General features: G+C 35.4%; 2 protein-coding genes across 4 annotated transcripts in view; one reads left to right on the top strand and one right to left on the bottom strand.

Moving 5' to 3' along the window:
* Positions 1 to 16,943, bottom strand: part of si:dkey-14d8.21 (deleted in malignant brain tumors 1 protein) — a 37,671-nt gene that overhangs the window by 5,706 nt on the left and 15,022 nt on the right. Inside the window, 5 exon segments of the mRNA XM_051103360.1 lie at positions 6,477 to 6,647; positions 6,846 to 6,900; positions 7,179 to 7,324; positions 7,561 to 7,859; positions 7,924 to 8,257. Of these exon segments, the coding sequence (XP_050959317.1) occupies positions 6,477 to 6,647; positions 6,846 to 6,900; positions 7,179 to 7,324; positions 7,561 to 7,859; positions 7,924 to 8,257 (1,005 nt within the window).
* LOC127160701 (deleted in malignant brain tumors 1 protein) overlaps positions 1 to 16,943 on the top strand; it is a 45,819-nt gene that overhangs the window by 20,776 nt on the left and 8,100 nt on the right. For 2 of the 3 annotated variants that reach the window (XM_051103357.1, XM_051103356.1), the window contains exons 2-6: positions 10,870 to 11,001; positions 11,274 to 11,313; positions 11,429 to 11,764; positions 13,441 to 13,535; positions 13,695 to 13,776. In XM_051103357.1, the coding sequence (XP_050959314.1) occupies positions 11,280 to 11,313; positions 11,429 to 11,764; positions 13,441 to 13,535; positions 13,695 to 13,776 (547 nt within the window). In that variant the 5' untranslated portion in view covers positions 10,870 to 11,001; positions 11,274 to 11,279. Of the gene's footprint in view, positions 1 to 10,869; positions 11,002 to 11,273; positions 11,314 to 11,428; positions 13,536 to 13,694; positions 13,777 to 13,879; positions 13,946 to 16,943 lie in introns of those variants that run through there. The other variant, XM_051103355.1, reaches the window with a different exon arrangement.

The raw sequence follows: 16,943 nt of genomic DNA, 5'->3' as shown, positions 1-16,943 counted from the left end.
AACGAGAAACTGACCTGACAGATGAAAGGCAGGCACTCATGTATGGGGTTCCATTTGTGCCAAAAAAGAGGCGACTGCTTTGTGCTTTGTACTACACATTTGTCTTTGTCTACAGTTATTGCCTAATTATTCAGGAAAATCAGTATATGTTGACGTGCATGTTGTCTGTTGACGTCGTCTTAATCTGTCGTCCTGTCGTCTTTTTCTCTGTTTTTTTACTGTTGTCCTAACTCATTTTGTCCTGTCGACCTGTTCTGTCATCCTTACTGTCGTCTTATTCTGTCATGCTGTCGTCCTGTTCTGTCATATTATTCTGTCATGCTTACTGTCGTCCTGTTCTGTCATCCTAACTGTCGTCTTGTTCTGTCGTCTTAATCTGTCATGCTTACTGTCGTTCTGTTCTGTCGTCTTAATCTGTCATCCTTACTGTCGTCTTGTTCTGTCGTCTTAATCTGTCATGCTTACTGTCGTTCTGTTCTGTCGTCTTAATCTGTCATTCTTACTGTCGTCCTGTTCTGTCATCCTAACTGTCGTCTTGTTCTGTCGTCTTAATCTGTCATCCTAACTGTCGTCTTGTTCTGTCGTCTTATTCTGTCATCCTTACTGTCGTTCTGTTCTGTCGTCTTAATCTGTCATCCTTACTGTCGTTCTGTTCTGTCGTCTTATTCTGTCATGCTTACTGTCGTCCTGTTCTGTCGTCCTGTTCTGTCGTCCTGTTCTGTCATCCTAACTGTCGTCCTGTTCACCGCGGAACACCAGCCGCCATCTGGATTTGCTGTACGTCTATTATAATTACGGTACGGAGAAAAGAAGGGCTAAAAAGCTGACGAACATCTATATTTCAGCGGTTAAAATTTAAATGTGCTAGAAAACAGGGGAAAAGTATTTACAAAACGTATATATATATATATATATATATATATATATATATATATATATATATATATATATATATTGTTCATTATATAAGATACAATTATATTACTTTCAAATACATTACATCGTAAACACAGATAGAGACATGGTTGTTGAGAAAAAGAATTTATTGAAATGTTCATGGTAACTTTTAATAAGAAATTTTAATAATGCATGTAGAAAAAAGGAGCAAACATTCAGTGTTAGAATGTATTTTAACAAACTTTATTTTTCAGAAAACTTTACAGTATAATGTATTCGAAAGTAATATAACTGTATCTTCTATAATGAACAATATATATATACGTTTTGTAAATACTTTTCCCCTGTTTTCTAGCACATTTAAATTTTAACCGCTGAAATATAGATGTTCGTCAGCTTTTTGGCCGCTTCTTGTCTCCGTACCGTAATTCCACTAATAGATGTGCAGCAAATCCAGATGGCGGCTGGTGTTCCGCGGTGAACAGGACGACAGTTAGGATGACAGAACAGGACGACAGTAAGCATTACAGATTAAGACGACAGAACAGGACGACAGTTAGGATGACAGAACAGGACGACAGTTAGGATGACAGAACAGGACAACAGTAAGGTTGACAACCGCAGTAAAGATAGTTTGCGGTGTGATATTCGGATTTTTTTTGGCTATAAATACACAACGCGCTGTCATAAACATGCAAATAATCCCGAATGTAGTTCTCCATGATTTGTGAATTCTGGTGATGATGTGCCTTTTGGCCGAAATTTTATTTTATTTTTTCGACTCTTAATTTTATAATGCTTATAGCTCCGAAAGTTGGAAACTTAGCAGACTGAAACCAGTGTCATGTGAACCAGCTTGATCTGTGAATTTTTTCACAGCAAAGCTCTTGTCCGTAACCCCCTTGGTAAGTCCGCTATAGTAAGGAATGTGAAAAATATGCGCTCTTCATGTTTAACGTATTTTGCCATTAAACACGCAGACTGCTCAAATACAAAAACATTGTTTTTAAGTCAAACTCGATTTGTGAAAACTTTCACAATCGCTATTTATTGCGTAACAGTGTTCCTAATGCTCTGCTCTCTTTTTCTTCTATCAGTACTGGTCAGCTGACCCTTCCCTGAGTCATATTAATCACTATTCTGATCTGTGAAAACTTTTACAGTTCAGTACTGGTCAGCTGACCCTTTCCTGAGTCATATTAATCACTATTCTGATCTGTGAAAATATTCACAGTTCAGTACTGGTCAGCTGACCCTTCTGTGGGTCATGTAAATCACTATTCTGATCTGTGAAAACTTTCACAGTTCAGTATTGGTCAGCTGACCCTTTTCTGGGTCACTAACATCTCTATTCTGATCTGTAAAAATGTTCACAGGTCAGTACTGGTCAGCTGGCCCTTCCCTAAATCACTAACATCACTATTCTGATCTGTGAAAATATTCACAGTTCAGTATTGGTCAGCTGACCCTTCCCTAAGTCACTAACATCACTATTCTGATCTGTGAAAACTTTCACAGTTCAGTACTGGTCAGCTGACCCTTCCCTAAGTCACTAACATCACTATTCTGATCTGTGAAAACTTTCACAGGTCAGTACTGGTCAGCTGACCCTTTCCTGAGTCATATTAATCACTATTCTGATCTGTGAAACCTTACACAGTTCAGTATTGGTCAGCTGACCCTTCCCTGGGTCACTAACATCACTATTCTGATCTGTGAAAACTTTCACAGTTCAGTACTGGTCAGCTGACCCTTTCCTGAGTCATATTAATCACTATTCTGATCTGTGAAAACTTTCACAGTTCAGTATTGGTCAGCTGACCCTTCCCTGGGTCACTAACATCACTATTCTGATCTGTGAAAACTTTCACAGTTCAGTACTGGTCAGCTGACCCTTTCCTGAGTCATATTAATCACTATTCTGATCTGTGAAAACTTTTACAGTTCAGTACTGGTCAGCTGACCCTTTCCTGAGTCATATTAATCACTATTCTGATCTGTGAAAACTTTCACAGGTCAGTACTGGTCAGCTGACGCTTCCCTAAGTCACTAACATCACTATTCTGATCTGTGAAAACTTTCACAGGTCAGTACTGGTCAGCTGACCCTTTCCTGAGTCATATTAATCACTATTCTGATCTCTGAAACCTTACACAGTTCAGTATTGGTCAGCTGACCCTTCCCTGGGTCACTAACATCACTATTCTGATCTGTGAAAACTTTCACAGTTCAGTACTGGTCAGCTGACCCTTTCCTGAGTCATATTAATCACTATTCTGATCTGTGAAAACTTTCACAGTTCAGTATTGGTCAGCTGGCCCTTCCGTGAGTCACTAACATCACTATTCTGATCTGTGAAAACTTTCACAGTTCAGTATTGGTCAGCTGACCCTTTCCTGGGTCACTAACATCACTATTCTGATCTGTGAAAACTTTCACAGGTCAGTACTGGTCAGCTGACGCTTCCCTAAGTCACTAACATCACTATTCTGATCTGTGAAAACTTTCACAGTTCAGTACTGGTCAGCTGACCCTTTCCTGAGTCATATTAATCACTATTCTGATCTGTGAAAACTTTCACAGGTCAGTACTGGTCAGCTGACGCTTCCCTAAGTCACTAACATCACTATTCTGATCTGTGAAAACTTTCACAGGTCAGTATTGGTCAGCTGACTCTTTCCTGGGTCACTAACATCACTATTCTGATCTGTGAACATTTTCACAGGTCAGTACTGGTCAGCTGAACATTCCCTGAGTCAGTAACATCACTATTTTAATCTGTGAAAAAATTCACAGTTCAATTTGGGTCAGAATAGTGATGTACATGAATCAGGAAATGGTCAGCTGACCAGTACTGAACTGTGAAAGTTTTCACAGATCAGAATAGAGATGTACGTGACTCACGGAAGGGCCAACTGACCAGTACTGACCTGTGAAGGTTTTCACAGATCAGAATAGTGATGTTAGTGACTCAGGGAAGTGTCAGCTGACCAGTACTGAACTGTGAAAATTTTCACAAACCAGTACTGAACTGTGAAAGCTTTCACAGATCAGAGTTGAGATTAATATGACTCAGGGAAGGGTCAGCTGACCAGTACTGAACTGTGAAAGTTTTCACAAATCGGAATAGTGATGTTAGTGACCCAGGAAAGGGCCAGCTGACCAGTACTGAACTGTGAAAGTTTTCACAAATCGGAATAGTGATGTTACTGACTCAGGGAAGGGTCAGCTGACCAATACTGAACTGTGAACATTTTCACAGATCAGAATAGTGATGTTAGTGACCCAGGAAAGGGTCAGCTGACCAATACTGAACTGTGAAAGTTTTTTTACAGATCAGAATAGTGATTTACATGACTCTAGGAAGGGTCAGCGGACCAGTACTGAACTGTGAAAGTTTTCACAGATCAGAATAGTGATGTTAGTGACCCAGGGAAGGGTCAGCTGACCAATACTGAACTGTGAAAGTTTTCACAGATCAGAATAGTGATTTACATGACTCAGGGAAGGGCCAGCTGACCAGTACTGACCTGTGAACATTTTCACAGATCAGAATAGTGATGTTAGTGATTTAGGGAAGGGCCAGCTGACCAGTACTGACCTGTGAACATTTTCACAGATCAGAATAGTGATGTTAGTGACCCAGGAAAGGGTCAGCTGACCAATACTGAACTGTGAACGTTTTCACAGATCAGAATAGTGATTAATATGACTCAGGGAAGGGTCAGCTGACCAGTACTGACCTGTGAACATTTTCACAGATCAGAATAGTGATGTTAGTGACCCAGGAAAGGGTCAGCTGACCAATAGTGATTAATATGACTCAGGGAAGGGTCAGCTGACCAATACTGATAGAAGAAAAAGAGAGCAGAGCATTAGGAACACTGTTACGCAATAAATAGCGATTGTGAAAGTTTTCACAAATCGAGTTTGACTTAAAAACAATGTTTTTGTATTTGAGCAGTCTGCGTGTTTAATGGCAAAATACGTTAAACATGAAGAGCGCATATTTTTCACATTCCTTACTATAGCGGACTTACCAAGGGGGTTACGGACAAGAGCTTTACTGTGAAAAGATTCACAGATCAAGCTGGTTCACATGACACTGGTTTCAGTCTGCTAAGTTTCCAACTTTCGGAGCTATAAGCATTATAAAATTAAGAGTCGAAAAAATAAAATAAAATTTCGGCCAAAAGACACATCATCACCAGAATTCACAAATCATGGAGAACCACATTCGGGATTATTTGCATGTTTGTGACAGCGCGTTGTGTATTTATAGCCAAAAGAAATCCGAATATCAAACCGCAAACTATCTTTACTGCGGTAGGATACCAGAATAAAACGACAGAACAAGACGACAGTTAGGATGACAGAACAGGACGACGGTAAGCATGACAGATTAAGACGACAGAATAAGACGACAGTTAGGATGACAGAACAGGACGACGGTAAGCATGACAGATTAAGACGACAGAACAAGACGACAGTTAGGATGACAGAACAGGACGACGGTAAACATGACAGATTAAGACGACAGAACAGGACGACAGAACAAGACGACAGTTAGGATGACAGAATAAGACAACAGAACAGGACGACAGCATGACAGAATAAGACGACAGTAAGGATGACAGAACAGGTCGACAGGACAAAATGACAGTTAGGACAACAGTAAAAAAACAGAAAAAGACGACAGGACGACAGATTAAGACGACGTCAACAGACAACATGCACGTCAACATATACTGATTTACCTGAATAATTAGGCAATAACTGTAGGCAAAGACAAATGTGTAGTACAAAGCACAAAGCAGTCGCCTCTTTTTTGGCACAAATGGAACCCCATAGGGTCCAGTCTTGTTTTATTGTAATTGTCCAATATGCTCTACTCTGTAAGACCTGTCCATTGTGTATAGCTTTCTGCAAAACACTGTCTATGATATAGATGCAGAAACCACCAAATGATCATGATCACAAGTGTAATATTGTAAATGTAAGTGTATTATTTAAATAGGAGATTGAAAAAATAAAATTGTGAGACATGAGTATACAGTTTGTTGTAGACTTTTTTTTTTCAGATTCAAAAGCAAGTTTTTCATTTCTATTTTTAGGGGTTTTTGAGGATAGAATATGAATGATGTAATTTAAAAGATTAACTCTGGATAGAGTTATTTAGTCTTTAAAGTTCACTCATAATTGATAAAAAACAACTCTGGAAGAGATGTAAATTTTGGCAGAGTAAATTTGACTTTCTTCTGAACAGAGTTAAAAAGTAGCAGAGTAAATTTCTTGTACCTCTGAACTGAGTAAAATAGTACAAGAGTTAATTTCAAAAAACACTAAATAGAGTCAAATGTAACAGGAGAGAGTAAAATATTAACACCAAATTGAGCAAAATTAACTCTGGAAAAACAACTCTATCAAAAGAGTAACTTTTACTCTTTTCAGAGAGGGACCAAATGTTATCTGGCACAGAGTAAAATTTTCTTCAATTTGAGTAAATTTTACTCGGGCAAATTTACTGTGCACATACGGCCCACCGGTCCACAGCCAGGGTGAACAAGCGAAGAGCATACTCCGTTCAAGCCCGATCCATACTCCATCAGTGATTTCTTTATCCTGCAGCATTTTTGTGATGTACTTGTGTGCCGTGGTATTTAAAATGTGCGCCAGTGTCTGGTGGTGAGTTTGGCAGTATCCTAGTGCATCGATCCAGCTTTTTGAATCGTTGATATAGGTGTAGTCATCTGAGACGTTTAACAAAATTTCTGTTATTTTATTATGATTATAACTAGTTTGATAAGGAAATATGAATATTTTAGTCTTTGCTAATTAAAATTATGAAAAAAATTGTTTCTACTTAACACACACTTCTCAAATATGGTAAAGACATTGCATGAATAACTGCCTACTATAGGTGAAAAAAATTTCATAGGTTTGCACACTGTGACGTACAACGTTCGTTTCTTTGAGGACTGGTGGTGGCAGCAGCAGCAGCAGCTGTAAACAACACAAAAGCAGCAATGATGAAAGTTAATTTAGTCCAAATTATAATCAAGGACTAGTAATATTCTGGATGGCAGTGTAATTGGTCTCATTTTTATTTATGTGTTTGACTCACATTGGCAGATGACTCCAGCATCTTTAGAATGACTACAGTTCTGTACGCCCCATCCAGGTGATTTACATTTCTTTAGAGTTCGCTCACTCCCATTACAATTTACATTATTCATCTATATTGGTCCTGAGCCACTGCCAAAAAAAGCACCTTGTTTTACCTCTGTAGCATTTCCACAGCCAATCTCTCTACACACCACTGTAGCATCTTTTATATCCCAGTCATCATCACACACTGTTCCCCATGTTCCATTATGGAGAACCTCCACTCGTCCAGAACAGTTTTCACCATTCACCAGCTTGACATCTATTATCCACACAAATAATATAAAGACAAATACATGTTTTTTAATATCCAGTATATTCATGTAACCTAATATATATTTTATTTGAAAAAGAAACAATTACATATGTCATGTGAAAGATCAAGACCCTCTTTAATTCATAATTTCTTATATTTAAATGTCTAGGATCATTCTTTAAAAAAAGAAAATGTATAATATTAAAATTTGTTCTACAGTTCTATGGATGTTTTTGACTCACAGCTGCAGATGACTCCAGCATCTTCATCATGTATGCAGTCATGTATTCCCCATCCACGTGTCGCACAGTTCATCAGTGAGGACTTAATTCCATTGCAGTTTACATCATCCATCCATATTTGTCCTGATCCTCGCCCAAAATAAGCAAAACCCTTTGCCTCTATCACATTCCCGCATCCCACCTCTCTACACACCACTGCCGCATCCGATAGATCCCAGTCATCATCACACACTGTTCCCCATCCTCTACTGTGAAAAACCTCCACTCTTCCAGAACACTTGTTGTCTCCATTCACCAACCTGACAGCTATTATCCACACAATATAACAAATTTTCAGTTCAATGTCATTTATTTTAAAACAACATAAAATTCATTGAATATTTTGACTCACATTGGCAGATGACTCCAGCATCTTGTCGATGGCTACAGTTGTGTTTTCCCCATCCATTTGATAAACAGATATTCAATGTAGATTCAATCCCAACACATTGTATATCATCCAACCATATCTGTCCTGTCCCTTGCCCAAAATAAGCAGCACTCTTCACCTCAGTTACATTCCCACAGCCAATCTCTCTACACACCACTGCCGCATCTGTTAGATCCCAGTCATCATCACACACTGTTCCCCATGTTCCATTGTAAAGTACCTCCACTCTTCCAGAACAAGAGTTGATGCCATTCACCAACTTGACAGCTATTATAAACAAAAATAATATAAATATTTTGTTTTCCCATATATTTGTGTATCTTGCTATATCTATGTTTGGAAAAGACCAAAGACATATGGCATATGGCAATTTTAATGATTTATTTGTATTTTGATCTCTTGGGACATTCTTAAAAAAAAAAATATATATATATATATATATATATACACATCCCATCTCTCTACACACCAGTGGCGGCTACTGGTCTGTCAAATAGGGGAAGCTCATTTTCGGCCTACATCGTAAAATTGTCTATTTATTTATTCACAAGAATGTGCCTTATTGTCATAAGTAAGTCACAATGCAAACAATCGTAAAAAAAAAAGCTTTAGTTTTATTATGCAAAATATGATGTATTTTTTCTTTTAGTCAGATGCTACTATATAGTATAAATATTTTGCAATTTAAATAAGGTTATTATGGAGATTTATTTATTTATTTATTTCTAAAGTATGTTAATAGAAATATAAGGTTTCATTATGTTATGTTAAAATTTTTCAAGATTACTATATATATATATATATATATATATATTAATTTATAGTCATCCTCCATGTTAATATTTAATGTAGTAATCTATATTATATATATTGATTACTACATTAAATATTAACATGAATGAATGAATGAACGATCTAAATCATTGTATACTTCTTGGTGCATGTGAATTTATGCAAATAAATGTTTTGACTAAAGATTTGAAATCACAAATGTATTTCAGACTATATGAACACAGAAAACAGGACAAACAAGCTCATGATGCACAGTGAGTTTATTAGAGACACTGCTGCAGTGTTAACAGTGCACAGTTCAAAAGTAGTGTAAAGCTAGAGCAGACCTGTCAGTGCAAACATTATTAGACAAAAATCATCCAGACACATTCTTATTTCAGAGTAAATCAGTCACTTTATACAATTAATGGCAGGGTCAGATTTACTTGTAACATGTAATAGAATTTTAGAGGTTATGATTTGTGTATCATTGCATGCAGTATCACATATTAATCCAAATATATAGCAGGTAAGGATTTATACATATATCCTGCAAACTGGAGGATTTTTATTCCTTTTCTTAACTTTCTGAAACTCTTCTCCACTGTATCCTCCATTGTAGGGTAAAAGCTTCCAAAGTAAAAAATATGCTAAATACTAAGTAACAGTTGTGTCACAGCTACAGTGTGAGATCAGTTGTTCCTCTGTGACCTTTTATCATGCGCTCACCTTTTCCAACATCTTGACCTTTTTTGTTCATTATTTAGTTCAGTTTGAGTCAACATTCAACCCAGGCCTTACCATTGTTTTTTCCTGGTTTCTGAAAGAGAAGCATACTTAAAGACGATAATGGTTGCTTCAGCCACTTCTTGACCTTTTTTTTTTTTTTTTTTTTTTTTTTTTTTTGCATAATAAATTTAGAACTCTGCAGACCAAGAATTAATGTTGAGGAAGTGTTCTTTCTCTGATGCAGAGGACAGAAGAAGCAGTTCTAAGTTAACAAAAACACATCATGCAAAATACATAAACAAACACTTATGCTAATGTGTTTAGGGTAATCTTCTTCTTCTTATATGATTGAGGTAGTCTGTTTAAACTGTAGGTGTTTGACAGTTATTCAGACTGCTTTCATCTTGCTCATCCTTGACCACAGCCACAATTCAGCCTGAACATCATTCAAACGGATTTATATAAATGAATTTACACATGGGTGTGCATTTTTATCTACCAAGTAAATAATACTGAAATCCACATTCGATAAACAAAACATTTTGGAATTCAAATAGCTGAATTCTACTGTGCTGCACATAATCAAATTACTATTTCAACCTGAACAAAATGCAAACTTCCCATTCTTATTCTTTTAAGAGAAATTCTCCAGCATGTAATTTGTTTACAGGAACATAATATGAGCTTTTTGAAACTTACTGACAAAAAGCAATACTTTATCGCTGTTTGATCATAAATATGTGAGCTTTTTGCGTTGCTGTATAAATGTGTTATTAATCAAACTTCCATAGAGATTTTTTCATACCCGAAATGTGAAGAAACTGTTTTTATTGCATTTCATAGGTTCCATAGTTACAGCTATGGAAAATTCCAATTCAATACTTTGTCTCGTGCGTGAGAACCTCACTAGTATGATGGGTTGAGCAGTGTGTGCATGTAAACACAAACAAATCTAGAGCTCTAGCATTTGTGAATGTTTACCTTTTTTTCCATGTACTTTACATGTCTTTGTAAATTTGTAAAGGGAGTTTCATGAAACTGGCCCACTCAAAGTGATGCCATCAATATATTTTGATATTTGAATACTGACAGATCTCCTCTTTACAGCTATATAAGTATATGTTGTATGAGAGCATTTACATAATTCACATTTGAGTGGATTTGCATTAAAATCGAATCATGTAATGAAAGCATATGTTGAATGTTGTTCAAACATCAAATGGTGCATCCAACAACATACTGCAGATGAAAAATTCATTCCTGGTTTCATGGCTCTCAATTAATCAAGCACTTTCAGAGCATTTAACAGTTTCGCATTCCAAAAGATGGACTGTTTCATAGTAAGAGCTTTATTTTTTATTTTCATCATTGTATTTAAGGAAATCTGAGGGGAGGAGCCAGGACGTCAGCTGATTCTATGTCTAAAATAAAATCACCTGGAAACCTCCTTAACATGATCTCACGCCATCACAGAGACAAAGACGCATCTGAGGGGACTGGCATATTAACAGGTCAGAGAAATCTAATAATGTGAATCATTTTTGTAAGTTTGCAAATGTATTTTAACCATATGTACTTAAAATTGAGCTCTGCTGAAGTAGTGTGCACTTTGGTAGTAACCAAAGCACAGTAAAATAAGGTTTCTCATTGCAAAAAATAAACGTGCAGACATTTGTGCCAAAAAATGCACAGAAACTGCTTTTAAAGAAAAACAGACATTGAAGGTGCATTTTTTTATTTCTGACTTAAAACAGTCAAATTAATAATTCTGTATTTCTTTCAGGGCACAATGTTAAATTCCTTCTTGCTCATTCTCATATTGGGTATGTAGCAGCATCTCTGTTTTTCTATATCATAAATCTACTCTTTTTTTTTTTTAAGAAATAAGCATCTTATTGCAGTATGAGAAGTATGTATCCATAACATGTCTTCCTACAGATTTTGGAAATGGACCTCCAGTTGAAGCTTTATTGCGGCTGGTGAATGGTGCCAACTCTTGTTCTGGACGAGTGGAGGTTCTTTATAATGAAATATGGGGAACAGTGTGTGATGATGGCTGGAATCTGTTAGATGCTGCAGTGGTGTGTAGAGAGATGGGATGCGGGAATGTGATTGAGGCAAAGAGTGTTGCTTATTTTGGACAAGGATCAGGAAAAATATGGATGGACGATGTATATTGCGCTGGCACTGAGTCTTCACTGAATAACTGTAGGATGTCTGGATGGGGAATACATAACTGTATGCATTCTGAAGACGCTGGAGTCATCTGTGAAGGTGGATGAAAGCTACATAAATATTGCGTATACTGAATAGAACCAAACTTTTCTAATCTCTTATTTTCTACTTTTTTTTTTATGTTAGCCTATGTTAGGTTGGTCTATTCAGATAGTTTCACCCACAACTGATTTTGCTGTTTGAAATACTAGTTAAGGGCAAATCCAGCATTATGGATGTGACATTTTGCGTTATGGATGTGACATATAAATGCTTAGAGAATGTACTGTATGTGTTACCAATATACCAAACCATCTGTTTATATATGAAGAGTTCAGATGCAAAACCAGCTAAAAGTCATCTTGGTCAAAAATGAGATAATGATACTGAGTGAATGCTCCTGACACATAGTACACGTCCATCAAATACTTTTACTTTAAACTCGCTAAATTCCAGCCTCAGCCCAATCAGAGGTACCAGTACTTACATTGAAACCTATACAAAGTAGCCAGAAAGAAATGCTACTTTTAAAGAAATACGTCAGATGGATTTAGGGGCTTTTGCATCTGAACTCTTCATATATATATGTGTATATGTGTATATATACAGTAGTCAACATTTGAAGTGACTCAAAAAAGTTCAACCAAAGTTGTCCTAAGACAAGAACGTTTATTGTTTTGGTTTTTGGACAACTTTAATGAAAGGTTTTGATCCACTTCAAATGTTGACTACTGTATATATATATAATTTTTTTTATATCTGATAATATCAGCAAGCGTTTATTAAAAAAACTATAAAACTAAAAACTATAAAAATATCAGAAAAATATCAGTCTATGCACAAGTTTTCTATGTTAAAAATGGAAAAAAATCATGCGTTATAGATGTAATAAAAAAGGACACCATTTTTGAGAGACTACATACTTTGTAGGATTTCTGCGAATTAAAATGCACAAACCAGATGCAATGATACCCCACAAATAGAGAAGCAATGGCTCTTCACAGAACGTATAATTGTTACTTTATTTTAATTTTGCGCCTATTTCTGAGGAATATGAACTGTTATGGATGTGACAAGCCTGAAAACAGCACTTACCAGACAAAAAAGCTTTAAAACCTTTAAGAGAGACCTCACATGAGTCTTTGAATCGCCAAATGTTGACATCTGTGCTATCAGTATAGTCAAAACCTGTGATAAAACATTTTTTTTCATGGTAGGTTGACATTGCATGGAATTACCCTTAAACTAATTCTTTCTGGAAATTTAGTTAATATTTCTCATTAAGGGTCATGAATGTGCATGCAAAGTTTTTACACATATATGTGTTTTGGAAACTTTGTATTGTATTGGAGTCATATAGAGTCCCCCATTGACCCTTATCGGTTTTCATGCAGTTTTCCAAAAATCAACACTCTGAAAAACACTAAACAGTCAGGTAAAGAAACATAAATAATTTATTTTTTTGAACTTATGAAATGTGTTCTATTTGAGCTTTAAAGCCTATTTGAGATTCTTTAGTATAGTTTAGAATCTTTAGTTTAGAATCTTTAGTATTTCCATAGTGTATTTTTGTCAAATGGCATGAAAAAAAGTGTGTGAGTCAATTTGATCCCTCACACTAAAGTTGTATTCTGTCTTTTAACACGAGGAGGGTTAAGAATTACGTCATTCACATCCCAAATTTCCTGACAAATGCCATAGATGCCTTTATGACTTAGCAATGTTTCACTTCACAGAAAATATAAGAAGATTTGTGGTAAGAATTATGGTGAAGACCACGATTGGAGTCAATGTCAATGACCCAGATATCAAGAATAACCTTCTGCAGAAGGTAAGGCTCGTGTTCACTTTTATCAAACAATCTTTGCAATAAAAATAGGTCATTGAAAGTTTAAAACTTTCGATTAGGTGAAATGTCAAAAGTGTGCTCAGTTAGTGTAATTATTCTGGCCTGAGTGTTTCGTTGCTAAAATTTTGTTGAATTTCACAGATAAAGAATGTGTTTGGACCTAAAGTGGGCTGGAGAATACAGCCTGATAAGCAGATATTTCACCAGGAGAGAACAACCACAGGTTTGTAAACTGAGAGGTGTTGGACTCTCTTTTTAAAATATATATGTAAATACTTACGCTTTAAAAAATAATGATTTTAATTTTTAACCTGTTATATTCACAGCCAGGACTGAGATATGCCAAAAGGTGAAGTAGGCAGCAGGGCGGCAGAGAGAGAGATTTATATACTGTAAATATTTATGTATCATTGATTTAAGTTATAAACCTTGACAAAAAAAATTGAATGAGCTTTAGTCACCAAGTGTGCACAAACACACAAGGAATTTATGTTTTCAAAGAGATCTGGGTACAAACACATATAACACAGGAAAATAAGAAAAACATTTAAATAAAATTAAGAAAGATAGCGTAAAGTAATATAGGATTAGGATTAGCAGGTTTATGTAAAGATGTGGGCATTTTTGTACTGTAAATACAACTGTATAAGTTAAAAAGCAAGTATTTACATAGTAAGTATAATGACATTAGGCAAATCTTTCTGTCGCTTCACTCTACAACACTAAGTATTGTGTATATGGAAAGTAAATGTGTATATAATGCACTGGTGCACAGACAGCAAGAGAGAAATAAATCTGTTTATGTATAGAAATGTAACACCATATAAAGGAATACACAGTTAAGCAAATTATCCCACTTATTATTGGAGGCTGGTGTTTAAATATGTGAAATATATTCAATAAGAAATCAAATAAATATTTAACATGTAAAGAAAACCACAGTTTACATTTTTATTTTCAAACTTTTGCCTCTACTGACTAACTTAATTTATTTTATGTTTTAGGTGCCATAGACTCTTTTTTTTCCTTTGTGTTTGATTATTTATTCAGAAAATGTTTTGCCTCAAGCTTTGAAATGTCAGTTGTATATCAGACTTCATGTAAACACATAAATTGCACATTCACAAAAAATGCACATTCTTATTTAAAATAATTTTTTGTAAGAGACTTAACATAAATGCGTACTGTGCCACTATAAATGTGAATGCTGTCACCATCTAAATCTTTCAGGTTACTCTATAAATGATAATGTTTGTATTGTGTACTGAAATCAATCCCTTAATACATTTAATTGTAGGGTCAGATTTACTTTATACACTATCACGCATTAGTCCAAATATATAGCCATAACCAACACAGTGTTGGAATTACAGACATTTTCAACCGAATTAATAGTGAGTTTTCCTAAACTGTAATCTATTTTTCCACATTACATTATAGATACAGCAGCAGTAATTATGTTTCTATTAATTATGGATTTGTGAAACATTGAAGTTTTTTCGTGCACAGTGCTTTACTATACAGGTTGATTTAACTAATTGTTAAATTAGTAGTAGTTATAGTAGTTGGTTTATAGTGATGTTGCATGCATCAGTGTTTGAAGTTAAAACATGTAATACATTCCAACTGAAATTATGTTCTATTGTGTAAATGTGCGGAAAGTTAATATTTGGAAGTTGCTCAGGAAGACAAATCTTTTGACTTGTGTTTACAGATAACTCGAGCATCTTGTTGATGGCTACAGTTGTGTGTTCCCCATCCATTTAATAAACAATTATTCAGTGCAGAAAAATTCCCAGCACACTGCACATCATCCATACATATCTGTCCTGATCCCTGGCCAAAATAAGCAGTACTGCAACATCTGTTAGATCCCAGTCATCATCACATACTGTTCCTTCATATTCCACTATAAAGAACCTCCACTTGTCTAGAACAGGAGTTTCCATTCACCAATATGATTTCACTTCCACTAGTGACAATTATGGAGCCTGTTCATGTTAGAGCATCACAGATGCAGTTATTTTTTAGTCACCCCCATAATCACAACTGAACAAAAATACTTATGCTAAATGCGTAAGAAAACAATCATTACATGTATATGCTAATATTTTAAGGGTAATACCTGGCTAGATGGTAATCTTTGACAACTTCATATAGGATTTAGGTAGTCTATTGACAGTGAACAGTGAACTTGTGACAGTTATTCAGACTGTTTTCCTTTTGTTCATCCTTGACCACAGCTACAGCCTGATCATCAGACAAACAGATTCATATAAACGTGAATTCACACACAGGTTTGCATTTTTACCTGCCAAGTAAATAACACTGAAATCCACATTTGATAAACAAAACATCTTGAAATTCAAACTTCTGGATTCTACTGTGTTGCACATAATCAAATTACTATTTCAGCCTGAACAATATGCAAACTTCCCATTCTAATTCTCTGAAGGGAAATTAGAATGTAGAATGTAATTTATTTACAAAGACATAAAATGAGCTTATTGGACAACAAACTTGTCTCCATTTTATAACTGTTTGTTTAAAAATATCTGACATTTTTGACTCGCTGTATGTGTTGTCAATCAAAATAGAGAATTTTTTATACCTGAAATGTGAAGGAACTGTTTTTATTGCATTTCATAGGTATAAGTTGCAGCTATGGAAAATTCCAATTCAACTTTGTCTCGTGCATATGAACCTCGCTAGTATGACAACACAAACAAATCTAGAGCTTTAAAGTTTGTAAAAGGTAACATTTTGATTCCATGTACTTTGCATGTCTTTGCAAATTTGTAAAAGGAGTTTCATCAAATATAATAATCAATCATTGCCTTTAGTTTACCAAGGTATTTCATTACATACTGACAGTATTTGTAATTATTTATGGTGTAGTTGATTTAGTTTGTTTATCAAAACTCTTGCACTTTCCTCCTCTCACTGTTTTTGTTAATTAATTAAAAAAAAAATGTGCAGACAATTGTAGAAAAAAAGTTACTTTTAATAAAAACAGACACTGAAGTTGCATTCATTTTTTGCATTCATTTTGTATTTCTTCTATGTTTCATTCTTTGTGGCTCATTCTCATACGGGGTATGAAGAAGTATGCAGACATTGCTCTCTATATTACTATATCATGAAGCTATTCTTCATTTTAAATTGTTGTTAAGAAGTACAAAGGGTATAGCATATTTTGGACAAGAATCAGGAAAATTATGGATGGATGTTAAAAAATTGTGCTGGTGTATGGTTGGGGAATACATAACTTTGTGCATTCTAAAGACTTTGGCATCATCTGTGAAGGTGGACTTGAAAATTGAATATACTGAATAGAACCAAACTTTTCTATTCTCTTACTCTCTGTTTTTTATATGTTAGCCTTTATTA

Source organism: Labeo rohita, unplaced genomic scaffold (assembly GCF_022985175.1).
Source record: "Labeo rohita strain BAU-BD-2019 unplaced genomic scaffold, IGBB_LRoh.1.0 scaffold_434, whole genome shotgun sequence".
Taxonomy (NCBI): Eukaryota; Metazoa; Chordata; class Actinopteri; order Cypriniformes; family Cyprinidae; genus Labeo; species Labeo rohita.
Note: the sequence above shows the minus strand (reverse complement) of the source record. Positions and strands in the feature narration are given on the sequence as shown.